At 34.6% G+C, this 15,239-nt stretch overlaps 2 protein-coding genes and 1 long non-coding RNA gene across 4 annotated transcripts; 2 read left to right on the top strand and 1 right to left on the bottom strand.

Moving 5' to 3' along the window:
- Positions 1 to 274: 274 nt before the first annotated feature.
- LOC140817102 (uncharacterized) lies at positions 275 to 4,692 on the bottom strand. Its single transcript, XM_073176693.1, has 5 exons — positions 4,554 to 4,692; positions 3,768 to 3,903; positions 1,418 to 1,555; positions 1,221 to 1,342; positions 275 to 735 (listed from the first exon to the last, which is right to left on the bottom strand). Exons 1-5 carry the CDS (start codon positions 4,598 to 4,600, stop codon positions 576 to 578), a joined length of 603 nt encoding a protein of 200 aa, XP_073032794.1. The 5' UTR covers positions 4,601 to 4,692; the 3' UTR covers positions 275 to 575.
- LOC140817103 (uncharacterized) lies at positions 2,379 to 3,700 on the top strand. The gene is made up of 2 exons (XR_012114715.1): positions 2,379 to 2,561; positions 3,234 to 3,700. It is a non-coding gene; the product is annotated as an uncharacterized lncRNA (long non-coding RNA).
- Positions 4,693 to 9,270: 4,578 nt separating the features above from the next.
- LOC140816692 (E3 ubiquitin-protein ligase WAV3-like) lies at positions 9,271 to 13,733 on the top strand. 2 transcript variants are annotated; one of them, XM_073176100.1, is made up of 3 exons: positions 9,271 to 9,497; positions 11,682 to 11,848; positions 11,932 to 13,733. In XM_073176100.1, exon 3 carries the CDS (start codon positions 11,950 to 11,952, stop codon positions 13,573 to 13,575), a length of 1,626 nt encoding a protein of 541 aa, XP_073032201.1. In that variant the 5' UTR covers positions 9,271 to 9,497; positions 11,682 to 11,848; positions 11,932 to 11,949; the 3' UTR covers positions 13,576 to 13,733. The 2 variants fall into 2 exon arrangements, with proteins under 2 accessions (XP_073032201.1, XP_073032200.1); XM_073176099.1 differs by having other exon boundaries at positions 11,653 to 11,848.
- The last annotated feature ends 1,506 nt before the right edge of the window (positions 13,734 to 15,239 follow it).

The following is a 15,239-nucleotide window of genomic DNA, read 5'->3' as shown; positions in this document are numbered from 1 at the left end:
CTTTAAATTTATTTATTTTTTAATAATTATACTTCACTTGTATTTTGTTGGCACAAAATCATCACAACCAACGATGTGCACATTCACGAGCCCTCGACGAAATTATTTTTCTAAGAAGTAATTTCATAAATAGTGAATTATTTTGTTTTAATGACAACAAACGAAAATAAGTCGAACTATGTTGCAATATAATTACTCATGTTGTATGTTTCGTAATATTTGTGTCTAAGTAAAAAAAAAAAAAAACCTGTTAATGTATTCCTTTCAGCGATCCTTTTCCAAAATTAAAAAAGGTTTAGCATTGAAAAAATTACATATAACTGATGTTTTGTAGCATTGGCAGATCAAGCTAAGGCTCATTCATAGCCTCGACCCTAAATCCCATCACTTGGATCCAACCAAATGCCAACGAATAAAAAGAGCATGAAATCAATTTTCTTATACCATATTTACGTAAGCAAACACCAATTAGTCCCAAGGGTCGTAGAATGGCACTATCAGACTCTTATACAAACATGGATAAAAGCATGAATAGAATCAGCAGTCTCAGATATCAAACTCGGTAGTTGAGGCTATCAGTGAACTTGATTGTGATCTGGTTTCCTTCGGAAAAAGAGTGAACCTAACAAAACTGCAATTCCCGTAATAGCAATAGTAAACAGCAGGCGTTTGGTTGAAAACCCCCGCTGCTGCCTTCTTGGAGCACCATGACCTCTTTCAGGTGGCCTCGTGTTCCTTCAAAGACATGTGATAACAAGATAAGTAGATATTAAATTACATAGAAATGCAAGGAATATGACAGCCAGGTGCTGGAGTCGGGTGAAGGAGTAATTACAAGAAATGCCATGTTCTCATCCCACTCACGACTCGTTTTGGAATTTTAAGTTAAACGAATTTCTACAAAATTTAAAAGTACTGTCGTTTTTAGGAAAAGATCTAACACATCAAGTGCACGAAGAAAATAAGAATCTCCTACGAAAAATTTGTCCCACCCTCCTTTATTTCAATATATTCCATCTCCTCAGTAACAAAGACAACGCCTTTTAATTGTAATGGAAAGTTCCTTTTTGATCATGTTAATAGGAAGATTCATCCACACATTCCTTTGTGACCAAACCAACCAAAAAAGATGGGTCGGTATTTTCCCTAGTGAAACTCAATATTCTAACAAAACTTAAGGTAGAAGGTGATGGCATATGTTAATCGGTGATTTTACTTACCTGGAAGATTCTGCAGCGTTATCAACAATGCCGCTGCATCTGCTTTCATGGCCATACCTTTCACGAAGTCTAATATATTTGTGACACAAATGACATAGTTCTGTCCGGTTGCCACATACTTCCTGGATCAAACAAGAAAAGCACATTATATCACACAAGATTGACAATTTCCAGTATCATCAAAAGCAACTAACTACCTGATGCTCCAATAAATCAATTGCAGGCAGAGGAAACTCGCAGTATTCACATGTCGCGATCCTTTTCGGGCAATTTTCTCCTCTGTGAACATCTAAAATGTCACGATCCATTGTTTCACTGCAAAGAGAACAAGCCACCTGGCAATTTATCAAGGTCAGCTGCATACATAGCTGTCAACTGACAAGAACGAATTCACGATTATCTGACCATTGATCCATCCACAAAAGGAGAGTTATAAAATGATTTGAGAACCAAAATAAATCAAGGAAATGATTAAATAGATGTTGCAAATGATGTTGGGGTCAGAAAATGTAGAAGACTTTATCTCCATCACAATGAAAAGTGCAGAAGATTGTGATCTGAATCCCTTAAAAATAAAAAGACAAAGACAAAACCTTTTAAAATTATAGACCATTGCTATATTTATGCGTAAAAGTTTCAAGCTTGTCATAGTAAGGGAATCTTTTAAGGTCTATGCATACTTATATAATCAAAATAATTACGCTAATTTATCCTAATCAAAACAATGCAAAAAAGGAAATCTGAGCTCAGAAGCAACTGACAGATGATAAATGGGTCTAACAAAAATAAGGTCCCCCTTAATAGGGACTCGTCCACACGAAAAACCTATTAATCAGACCACAGAAAAATCCCGAGAAGACTAAAAACAAAACATTCTTTAGCAGTCGTTACTTCTTGTACAAAATCAAATCATGTCATTTCAGTAGTAGGATAAATTTGCATACCAGAGCATGATTGCGGAGAAAATTTTCCTTAAAGAAGAACAATGAAATGATTGTCTAGCTAAAATGGTTCAGGACTTCATAGGGTGTAATAAAAAAACACGTCTGCATATAGTCATACAACATGAATGCTTCAAATGAACCCATTTATTCCGGGGCTGATGATGCGAACAACCCGGTTACTCTTTTAACTCTTAAATTCCCATCCCCTCCCCACCCCCACCCCCTCAAATACTTCAAAAAAGTATTTTTGTACTCTGGTACAGCCAAATATCCCATGGTTAATGAGATGGTGACCCATATTAGGCTATTAGCCCAAGTAAGGTATTTTGTAAAGGAGTCCATGAGATTTAGTTATTCACAAGTTAGCATCGGGAGATACCTTATACTCTAGATCTATGTTGCATGGATACGGGTACGAGTATCGTATCGAATACGATACGGATACGGCGATACGTCAATTTTTGAAAATACAAGACACGATACGGCTAAGATACGACAATCATTAAAATATATATAAAATTATATATATTTATACTTCATATAAATTTAGTATTGAAAAGTAAAAATCATAGAGATAGATATAATATGTGGCGACGGCAGCGGCAACGGCGGCGGCGACGACAGCGGTAACGGTGGCGGCAGCAGTAGCAGTGGCAGAAATAGAGAAGAAGGGCGACGCGATATCACGTTGAGAGGCTTCAGCAGAAAGATAAAGAAAGAGACGACAAATGTATATTGGAATTTAAAAGCCCAGCCCAATATATGTTAAAGTATTTTTCTTTTAGTCCTTAGCAATTTTAATTTTTTTAATTAACCCATAAAACTTCTAAAAATTTACAATTTTGCCCAAACGTATCCGAAAAACGTATCTACGCCGTATCCATGGCGTGTCCTCGCCGTGTCCAAAACGTATCCGACTGGTCAACCCTGAACAAAGTCAACGACACGGATTTTGGGGTATCCGACACGCGTATCCGCGTATCGTATCCGTATCCGTGTCGTATCCGTATCCGATACTTCAAAAAAAAAAAATTTCAAGGTATCCGTGCTACATAGCTCTAGATGTTAGTTTTAGCTGAGCAAAGTTTTTAAGTTTTATAGAATTTCAAACTGAAAGTGACATCAAATATAAAGTAACATGTGGATGAGATAATCGCTAGTGAAAACATACAACTGAGATTAACACGCTAGAGCAACATATCAATGATATAATCAGGATTCATCCATAAATAAGATAAGCTTTAGATAAAGTCAATGCAAAAACAAGGACATGTGAGCTCCATGGTAGCTACCTACGACTTGTTTCACTCTCCCGCGCAACTGGTAGCTACATCTTCCAGCCAATCGAATGGTCTCACAGCTTGCTTAGGAATGGACAGATAACAAATGGTTCTACCAAAACCTACCCAGTTAGGGACTCATTCACCTTAAAATCTATCATCCAAAACTTATCCAGCTAGGGACTCGGTCACACCAAAATCTACCAGTGTACCATCCAACCACGGAATCAACAGTAGCAATCAAGACAGCTTAGCAGCCACAGATGGTTCTTGTACATAATCTAGTTAATAATGTTTTCACATGGTAAAACTGTATTGCATACCGGCGCGTGAGTGCTGAGAAAATGTTCTTCTGACAGTTTTTTTGGAATCATATCACCACATACTTTACATTTTTCTAGATTTCTGGAGCAGTGTGCAAAATGTAAATTGATATTAGAGGAAGGGATTGCCCTGTCACTGTAAAAAAAAAAAACAAAAATAAAAAATAAACAAATCAGAAAACACTTCCGAAGTTGAGGCGTAACAAAATTATCAAAGCATATCAGCTCAAACAATTATAATAATATACCGAAAAGATGAAGGCGCCAGTTAAAAATCAAATTAGACATATATAAACAAAAATGTAAAAACGGGTTTTTGAAAATGAAATTGAATGTTCAAACTACATTTTGAACAATGAATATACACAACTCATCAATCAGGTTACATAAAGAAAGTAAAGGGCGAAATTGGCCGAACTCAGCTCATTTATTTCTTACCCTTTCAATGAACATAGACCAAAAATGAGTATCGGCAATCAGGGTCTGTGCTTCTAGACCCGTAGATTTTCACAGTAAAATTGTTGATACAGAATAACTTACTAGAGTAACAGAACCGTTGAGAACATTCACAGTTCACGACAATCATCACGCAAATCTTGGCATAAAACAGCAAATGATCGGCAGCTATATTCAGTTGCGGGATCATACATAGGAATGAAGCCAACATGAAGATTCTTATAAAATAAAGTAGGTATTGGATAGGGAGCGAGTTGATGGAAGAAGAAAATGATTGATCACACAATTACATCCAAAAAGTAAATTGATTCTTCATCAGAAAGAACTTACCAGTGGGTGCAGACCGTTGTGGCGTTATCATCAGAATTCACGGCCATTTCTTTCGTCCAGACGATCCGTGCCCTTGGAAGAAAAATCCCCAAAATGTAGACGAAACAAACGATTAGGTACAAATGAACCAATTTCAATTTATTTAGCTTAGAAAATAATAATAATAAAAATTAAAGACTTTAAAATAGTTTTAGGTGAGGATAAAATTATTTATATATATAATAGGTACTTGATGTAGCTAATTAAATATTGTTCCGAATGTTGAATATTAGCATATTGTTAGAGCAAAGATTAAAGGCTCGATATCCAATTAATCCTTTTGACCTACAAACGGCCGGAGAGATGGATAACGTTGTGAATATTAATATTGTTTTAGAGCATGATATCGTTTTATTGGTCAAGCTAAGCTTTATCATTAACTCAACTGTTTCTTTTATCATACCTTTAATTATTATTATAAGACTAATAAATAACACAATAAATTATGATCAAGTTCTAAAAAAACATGAAAGTCACAGATATTAATGGTTATTATATTCAGTTAATTTCTAATTGTCTATCGGGGGTACAAATTGCGAATGAATAGACGTTAGTTAGTTTCGAATTATTGATCCTACAAAAAAATAACATTTGTTCTACTATATTATATTATATTTAACTGTGAAATATATTTTTGCTCCACATGCAAATGGGCAATTGGCTCAAATTAATTATAAAAGTTTAAACCTACAATTAATTATAAAAGCTCAAGCTCACTACTTATTATGGGTAATGAGGCTCAAATTAATTATAAAAGTCCAAGCCCACAATTAATTATAAAAGCTCACATTAGCAATATCTTTAGTATTAATGAATGAGAATCATCCACGAACATAATAGCGCATGCAAATCTTGTGTAATAAGCTTGAGATGATTAAACTTATAATGACAATTGTAAGCTCTCATGTTCGATGGAAGAGCTCTTGCAGCTTGTTAAAGATATGGAATATATATTATACGATCGAATCATGTTGATCAGTCTCCCCAATATAATATTACTTCTTCTTCTTCAAATGCTCATGGGCCATGGCAGCTTTCAAGATTACTCCAATTTCCCCATTGTTGACATCCAAGCATGCCAAGTTATCATTATTGTCCATTCACTCGTCATAATTAAGTTGGAATATTTTTAGAATATGTAAATGATTTAATTAAAAAAACGTGTAAATTAAACAATTAATGTTAGAGATTTTTTCTAAAATCATGTTTTTGCACACTTATATAAACATGAAACAAATATGCGGAAGCTAAATCGAGACCTCCAGCCATTGAATCATCTGTAATTCTTCTGATTTTCCTCCAATTGAAGCCTTCTAAACACTCCAATCTCTCTATAGATGGTGTATTATTCTGTATGAGATTGTGTATTTAGGGACCTCAATGCCTTCGGTATTTATAGGCAAACTCATACCATCAACGAGTTTATGTGAGAGTCTGAATGTTCAAAAGAAAAAACGTGTACGCATGTTTTGGCCGTCGCCAATTCCTACACGCTACGTCTCTTTTAAACATGTGTCATATTTCTTAAATTCTCCCACTTGACACATATATCTCATTTACCATAGGAGAAAACAAAATACATGAATCATGGCGATAGATCATCTTAAAACAAATATTATCTTCCATGTATTACAATGTATTATGTCTCTCAAATCTGTATAACTTAATGAATAAACCCAATGTTTATTCGAGGTCCAACTTTATTGATATGTTTCTCAAGATAACTGAATATGTACATAACTGAATATGAGAAATATCATAATTGAATGCGTTTCATTATTAAAACCAAATGTATATAACATAAATTTATTATGGAATCAAATCCATCAGTAAGTACCATATGATCCTTTAACATCTGAAATTTGCATGCCTTTAGGTTAAAAAATCATCAATTCAGTGCTAACGTGTTCAATGACCACTTTATTAACACGTTCTCCAAAGGTTTAAAATACATTATGTCGATATACTTAATTCGACCACCGCTTTAGTCACAAAGACCATAACTGAATTGCACTAATATAATCTTAATGGCTTAGACATAGAATTCGTAATTCTAAGCCCATAATGAAACTCTTTAAAATACACCACACAATATTGCTTCAATGATGAATTTTGACTCAATAGTGGAAGTAGCAAATCACTTTCCAAATTGTCAATTCGCCTCGCATAAGCATGTAAAACTTTAATACCATAAAGGTATCCCAAAACATTTTGCAGCTTTTTAGTGGTCAAATATTTATATTACTCTGATAATAATTAATCTCTCACTAACATTCTGGTATTCATAATGGCCCACAATATTCTCAACAAAACTTAATGAAGAGATAACATTGTAAAACCTGAAATACCACTAATGTGAGACATGTTTCAATCCATATCGTTTTCTTAATCTTGAAATATTAAATATTCATCATCACTAGATATGAATTCTTTATGTTGTTCGATGTTGCCTAATGAGAATTTATTTATTTTGAAGACTCATCTAAAAATGAATGGCAATTGAACCAACTTTCTATGGAATTTATATGATTGATTTCACAATACACCTATTAATTGGAGGATGTTGTGAATAACAATCAATACATATAACTTGTGTGGATGAATGAGCATCATAATGATCAATATTCTGAATTTGATCGCTCCCACTAATCAAGTCATTCTCAAGAAATTAATATCAGAGTAATAGCAATATGCTGCAAATTTAATGAATACATGCTAATGTAATTAAATGAAGCAATAAACCATATATCATGTTTTACCCATGTAAATCATGATTTACATATGAATCACTGACATAAAAATTGTTTGTGGACTGAATTTTTAATTCAATTAGATTCATACAACTTAATGATATAACTATTGAATTATATTCAATTCTTAATCCATGTGGATAAATTAAGAAAATAATTCAATATTGTATCCTAATTAATTATATTTAACATAATGAAATTTCTTGTGGGATAAATTTCAATGTTCAAATATAATTAATTACAATTTATATCCCTTATAACCAAATGTGATCCTCATAATTTATGTATAATTTTAATTTAATCAAAGATGATGTGGCTACTGTTCAATTAATTAAAATCATACGAATCACTAGGATATTAAATTCTTTATGCATAAAATATTTATTCTTCATAATTATTCATCTCAAGGTATTATCAAAATGATGAATAATTTTATGTAATTTATGTCTCTCATAACTAAATGTGATTAAAAATGTATAATTTTAATTCAATTAAAGATGCTATAAATATTCTTTAATAAATTAAAATTATACGTATCACTAAGACATTAAATCACAAATTTTTTAAATATTTATGCTCTTAATAAATGTCTTTCATGTGATCCTCAGTCCACTTAATGTATAATTTTGTATAATTAAGGGTGTTGTGACCAAACCTTAATTACTTAAAATTAGACGGTTCACTAGACATAAATTTTGATTTTATAAATATCTTTTATGTGATCCTTAACCGACTTAATGTATAATTTCTCATAATTAAGGGTACTGTGGTTAAACCTTAATTATTTAAAATTATATGGATCACTAGATAAATGTTCTTTTATGTGATCCTTAACCGACTTAATGTATAATTTCTCATAATTAAGGGTGATGTGGCTAAACCTTAATTATTTAAAATTATACGGTTCACTGGACAAAATTTTGGCTTTACTTAATGCTTTATATAATAATTATTTCGCAATCAACACTTTCCAAGAGTGCTCCCATGAAAAATAGGTAGTGCTAAGACCCTTTAAATACCCAACTCCTAGACAGAGCAATGTTCATCAGGGAGACCAGTGGCTAGTCAAGGCAGTTTAAACCGGTCTATGAAGAACTCCCTCAGATCATGTTTTCTTACGTCACCTTATAATTATTATTCAACTTAATTATCCACATATATGTGAATCTTTATAAGCCAAAAATTTTCATTAAATAACTTTATATTCACATTTTTACTTAATATGAACAATTACATTCCTCATCAGTTTTTCTCTTCAATCAGAATAGTGATAAAGTGAGGATCACATTTACATAAAATGTAGGCTCCTCATCAGTTTTTCTCTTTTATCAGAGTAGTGATAAAGTTAGGATTATTTGTTCATTTGGGAATATCTGAAATATTTTATTATATTCACATCTTACTTGATATGTTCATCTCAATATAATTTAATATGAACATAATGTGAAAATTTATTTTCCAAAATATTTTTCAATGCAATTTGCATTTAAATTTCAAGAATAAATGCAAACACAATATTAAATTTGCATGTACAAATCAAACACTTATCCGTAATGTTTGACCTCATCTTTAACATGCAAAAATAATTTCTAAACATGTATTAGAAATTACGTCGAACTTTAAATTATTTTAATGTGTACAAATTATTTGACCAAATGATATATGTATACTGAATTATACATATATCTCAATTACACATTAATTATTATTTATTTATTTATTTATTATATTATTTTTATTTTTATTTTAAAAATAATAATAATAAAAACATAATTATAACAACATGTGGGTCCCACAATTATTATTATTATTTTTTAATTTAAAAATAATAATAATACCGAAAATTGATGTAATTGAATTCAATTGCATTTAATGAAATGTTCTTTCAATTCAATTCAGGCAGGACAATTATGCATTCAAAATTCAATGAGTGGGGGTCTTAATTCAATTATTTCGATGCAATGCACGTTGAAATTATTGAATGCATAATTTTTCTTGAATGCAGAACTTTTCATTTCAACTCTTCTTCTGCAACTTTTCTTTCGGAAAAATTTGCCCTTCAAATATCAAATTTCAGAAATCTTTTTCGATTTTCAAGATCTCATCTGAGAACTCCGAAGTGCAACGTGAAGAAATTTTCCGAAGAAATTTGCAGGTACGTAAACTTTCATTTTTCATACGTAAATTCCCAGAAACAAAATTTTCAAGGCAGAGGTATAACCTTGCTCTGATACCAAATGTTAGAGATTTTTTCTGAAAATCATGTTTTTGCACACTTATATAAACATGAAACAAATATGCGGAAGCTAAATCGAGCGTTACCTCCAGCCATTGAATCATCTGTAATTCTTCTGATTTTCATCCGATTGAAGCCTTCTAAACACTCCAATCTCTCTATAGATGGTGTATTATTCTGTATGAGATTGTGTATTTAGGGACCTCAATGCCTTCGGTATTTATAGGCAAACTCATACCATCAACGAGTTTATGTGAGAGTCTGAATGTTCAGAAGAAGAAACGTGTACTACACGTTACGTCTCTTTTAAACATGTGTCATATTTCTTACAATTAATTGTCCACAAAATAATAATATATATTATAAAAATTGAATTTTGTATAGAAATAAAATAACTGACGAAATGTCAAATTATTGGACGGATGATGGATCAGGTATGGAACGTGATTCGGCATTAGTAATATCGAGCTGGATAGATGATATTTATTTAATTAACATTGAAGATGATCGGTAATTGGTCTGATCACATTTCCATATGCACTTTTCACTGAAGCTGAGAACCGATGATTATAATAAATAAATCTATGGAGTAAGGACAGGTAGTATATATATATATATAATAGTAGCGAGCTAGGTAGATGATTATAATATATAAGTAAACCGATGATTATGATAAGTAAACTTGGGCATGAAAATGTATGTTAGATATCTCATATTGGATTAATTAAGTTATTGAAAGGTGTATTATATATGTAGATAATTAAATATTCTTTCTGAGATAACTTTTGAGTTGAAATTAGAATCAAGTTTATAATCTTAAAATTTTTGGATTGTATGAAAAATGATGGGAAGTCAACCTCAAGTAGTTGGAGTGCAGGTGTTGGGAGCAGGCCCCAGTAAGAATTGTAGAAAACAATGGTTGAAAACAGAACTAAGGGTGCGCTAGGGCCTGCAAAAATAGACGCCCAGTCGTCAATTTTTCTCGATCGGATCCAAACTATTAACAAGAGGAGATGCATGAATATTTTTTAATGTACAAATAATTTAGTGAGATTACATTCACTATATATTAGTTAATCAATAGTTCTCTTATAAGATGATATCATATATCTCTATCTATTAGACGAGTTAATAATGTCTATATTTACAATAATAAATAATATTTTTAGCATGATAATATAATATTATTTCATGAGTAAATCAAATAAGATATCTATCTAACAAAAATAACACGTGAAATCGTCTTAAAAAATTTTTATGTTATTAAATTATGAGGGTTATATAATCCAGTGGTTGATTCAATGACCATGTACAAGAGAGTCACATCATTATTTCATATATGACAAGATATATTGAGAGTAACGTGAAAAAAGAAAAAAAATGATTCCTTCGTAACCATTGTCTACATGAATAATTTAGGTAATGTCCTAACAAGAGGTAGGATCGAATAAATCATAAAATATATATGTGGAAATACCAATTTGGTCAAAGGTATCAATCATATCACGTGGAAATATACCCTTTTGAAATCATAGTCCGACACCCAACATGGAGTGTTTTATAATGTCCATTATGACACATGAATTGACATGGTTCGAAGACAAATGGCACATCCGTTGGCCCATGTTCGATCATGTGTTTGACTGAAAATTAATAATTATGCATGAGATATGGGATGTTGCTCAAATAATTAATATACATAGTAATAGTCCACGATACATGTAATTCAAATTTCTTGGTAATGGTCGTTTTGTTTAATAATGGATCCTGGACCAGGAATGGGGGTGGATGACATGAATCTCGGGTTTATGTACATAAAACTAAAATAAATAGGAGTGATCACTATGGAACAAAGAGTTGCTCTTGATTTCGAAATCAATTCACTTTGAGCCGGGTTGTAACTAATGACTTTGTACAATGATTGGTAGTAATAAATTTTTATTTCAAAATTGAAATGAAACTAGATCGAATATGAGCTCACTTGCACTTGCACTGTTGTCTGATCATAATTTTTATTTATTAGTTATTATAATAAGTAAGTTGTATTTAGATTTCCTTGGTATTCTTCAATTAGATGTAAGTGCGTACGTACGTAAATGGTAGGGAGTGGCTGGAGAAGGGCATTTGGCCAAAGGAAAGAAGCCATTCATGGTAAAACAGAGAACCATATAACCTCCAATTCCAAAAGCTCAACAACTTTCTCTGCTTCCAATCCATCCTCACCAAGATCGCCTTTTTCAGTCTTCAAGAACACCTTTCGCCTATCCAGAGTAAGTTCCAACAGCAAATTATGTAGCTAGCTAGCTTTTCATTATCTTTTGCTGACACTAGTTTTTATTTTGATTCTCTGCAGGCTGGTTGTGGCGTGTGTATGCAGAGTGTGAGGACATGTCAAGGAATGGCCATATACACTGCCGAGTGCTCCCACGCTTTTCACTTTCCTTGCATAGCCTCGCATGTAAGAAAGCAAGACGCTCTGGTTTGCCCTGTCTGCCATATCATTTGGAAAGATGTCCCTTTACTCTCTACCCACAACCAACACCACAACCAAAATCGACAAATTCCCACAAACAATCCAATGTCCAGTTCTAAATATACCGACCAGGGATGCTTTAAAATTTATGCTGATGATGAGCCCTTGGTTTCGCCAAAATTTGATCATATCTTGAAAGGAAGTCGACTAACAGAGTCGGATGAATTTCAAGAGGTTCAAGAGTTTCAGGGATTTTTTATAAACCACATTTCCAGTAGTGATAAGACCTTTTCGTCCATTAGAGAATCAAGAAATGTGGAGGTGTCTCTATTGCCTGAGGCTGCTGTCATATGCTTGGGCCAGACCTACGTCGTGGTCCTGAAGATTAAGGCCCCACCGCTACCGCCAATAGCCACTGCCTTCCGGCGGCGGGCCCCGATTGACCTGGTGACCGTTCTTAACGTGAGTGAGAGAATGGGCGGAACCAAGCTGCAGACGCTGAAACGAACCATGCATTTGGTAGTTTCATCTCTAGGCCCCGCTGATAGACTCTCGGTCGTGGCGTTGGCCACTACTTCGAAAAGAATAATGCCTTTGATGAGAATGACGGCTCAGGGTCAGCGCTCAGCTCGACGCATAGTTGATCGCCTCAGTTGCCGCCATGGAAGCAGCTGTATGGGTGAAGCTCTAAAACAAGCCACCATAGTGCTTCAGGATAGGCGCGAGAGGAACCCAGTGGCAAGCATCATGCTGTTGTCAGACGGACAGGATGACATAAGTCCCACCGACAATGACACCACTCAGCAACACCGATCATCCCATGTGTCATCCACCCGTTTTTCCCACATCGAATTATCCATAAACTCATCCCCCAAAGCCACTGAAGCTGGCATTAGCCACGAGCCAGCCGAGGAAGCTTTTTCCAAATTTGTGGGTGGATTACTGAGCGTTGTTGTTCATGACTTGAAAATCCAGCTTAGCTTTGCAACCGGCTCAGACCCCGCCGAAATCTTGGGCGTCTATTCGGGAAACGGACATCCAACCCTACTGGACTCCAGGTCAGTCAAAGTTGGCAACTTATACGCGGAGGAGGAAAGACAACTTTATATCGAATTACGGGTCCCGCATTCGAATCTCCGTTCACAGCACTGTGTGTTATCAGTGTCTTGCAGTCACAAGGATCCGGCTACTCAAGAGGTAATTTACGTCGGGAATCACACATTGCTTGTACCCAAACCACATGACGTTCAATCAGGAGTACCTAAGGTTGAGCATTTGAGATATTCATTCATCAGCACCCGAGCCGTGGCTGAATCCAGGCGATTAATCGAGTACGACGAGCAATGTAGTGCCATGCAGTTGTTGTCATCGGCTCGATCTCTATTGTTGCAATCGAGTTCAGAGTCAGCTCTCGAATTAGTAAGAGTTTTAGAGGCGGAGTTGGCGGAGGTGCAATGTAGACAACTGTGCAAGGAGGCGGAGGATGCCAAGAAACCTGTGAACAGAGGTTTTGGCGATGCTTGATTCTAGACGCCTTTCCCATATTCGTTCAATTTTCCTCCTTGAAACTTTTTTCTTGATGTTTCGAAAGAACGTGAACGAAAAATGTAAATCAAAAGGGAAATATTTTGGCAAGATTTCCCTATGCTCATGAACCTTTTTACTTGACAGAGTTTAAGCCATATGCATGGTATAGTCGCATACAAAGAGATGTGGATGTGCAATAAAAAAATATAACAAAGATAATTACAATGTTGCAGACAGCAAAAAATTGACATATTCTTCAATTTTTATAGAAGGGAATAGATCAATAATATTCAAACATGTAAAACATCAATTGGGAAACATTCTCGAATCCCATAAAAAATGGGATCAACATGAGGAATTTCCACATTCATATTTGTTGTTGTCCTGCGAAGAAAACAGACACGGGTCTTACTTCTGAATTTGTTCCACCTTAGTTCGAATTTTCTGTTCCAAAACAGACATCTCCGTCTCTGAATAAACATTCATTAAGACTTTAGAGACTGCATATTCTCAAGCGTTTCACTCCATGTCCGGCTGTCACTACCGTCACATCCCAAGTGCTGCATTGGACCATGCAGCAGCGCGTTCACAATACCTGTACTCAAATCATCTACTAGCGTTCTACGACTATTTCGGAGTATCATCCCCATTTTTTAAAGCATTTTTCCACCTCTGGAACCCTGATTCTTTGGCATAAGCCCTTAATTTCTTGATGGCCGGAACAGTTACTAGCGAATCCCACCTGGTTTCAAACTGTTTCGATTCCTCGGTTATGATTTCTTGAGTTTCCATGGCTTTGCGAAGTCTGTCTCAGCCACAACCTCTTTGAGATCATCCACGTTGTACACTTGTGATGCTTCGTGCTCATTGACACAGGCACCCATGTTTTTTGGAACATAAATATGGATAAAAAGCCTCAAACCGCCAAGATTTGGACCTACGGGTGGAAGGTCAACAACATGGTCTTTAAGAAAAAGTGGGACATCAGGTGTAGCGCTAATCTGCTTCGGCAGCATCGTTTAGCATTTCGAGAGGGGTTTGTAGAAAATCTAGATATCCTTAATCTCATCTCGCATGTCAGCAACTCTATCTTCACTTCTGTGTTCACCACCCCCATTTTTTGTGCACCCTTTGGCTACCAAGGAATCGAGCCCAGATGATACTCAAAAAATGTGCTGCGTTGCATCATTGTCATAGAGCAGAAGGAAGCGGTGATGGCAGATATCTGAAACAGGAATCGCACTGGTATGAAAAGCGTGTATTATTCGTGAGAATGGATACGACGGAACTAAAGATACATCAAATCAAAGAATATTAAAACAATTCATGGAAAAACCATGCTGAGTTGATTTCTTGCACATCGAAGAGCTTTAAAATTTGCCGCTTACTCAACGTGTAGTTCTAAATTAAGAAGAAGGTCAACACAGACAAATTTATATTCAAGTTTAACAATGATCTTGGTCATGCAAGTTAAATGAGCAATTTGAAAAAGAAAACTATCCTTGAAATTAGCACTAAAAGTTCGTCCACGGAAGGTGAGTCAGGGCCTAAGATTTGGCCGAAAGGCATCTCATTTCTATGACTTACTCACCTATATGTCACCCCTCTAAGGGACGAGTTCAAAATAACGGTTATTATATCCCACCGCATCAGGGTCTTAA

Source organism: Primulina eburnea, chromosome 16, assembly GCF_022965805.1.
Source record: "Primulina eburnea isolate SZY01 chromosome 16, ASM2296580v1, whole genome shotgun sequence".
NCBI lineage: Eukaryota > Viridiplantae > Streptophyta > Magnoliopsida > Lamiales > Gesneriaceae > Primulina > Primulina eburnea.
This window is presented reverse-complemented; position numbering and strand designations above follow the sequence as displayed.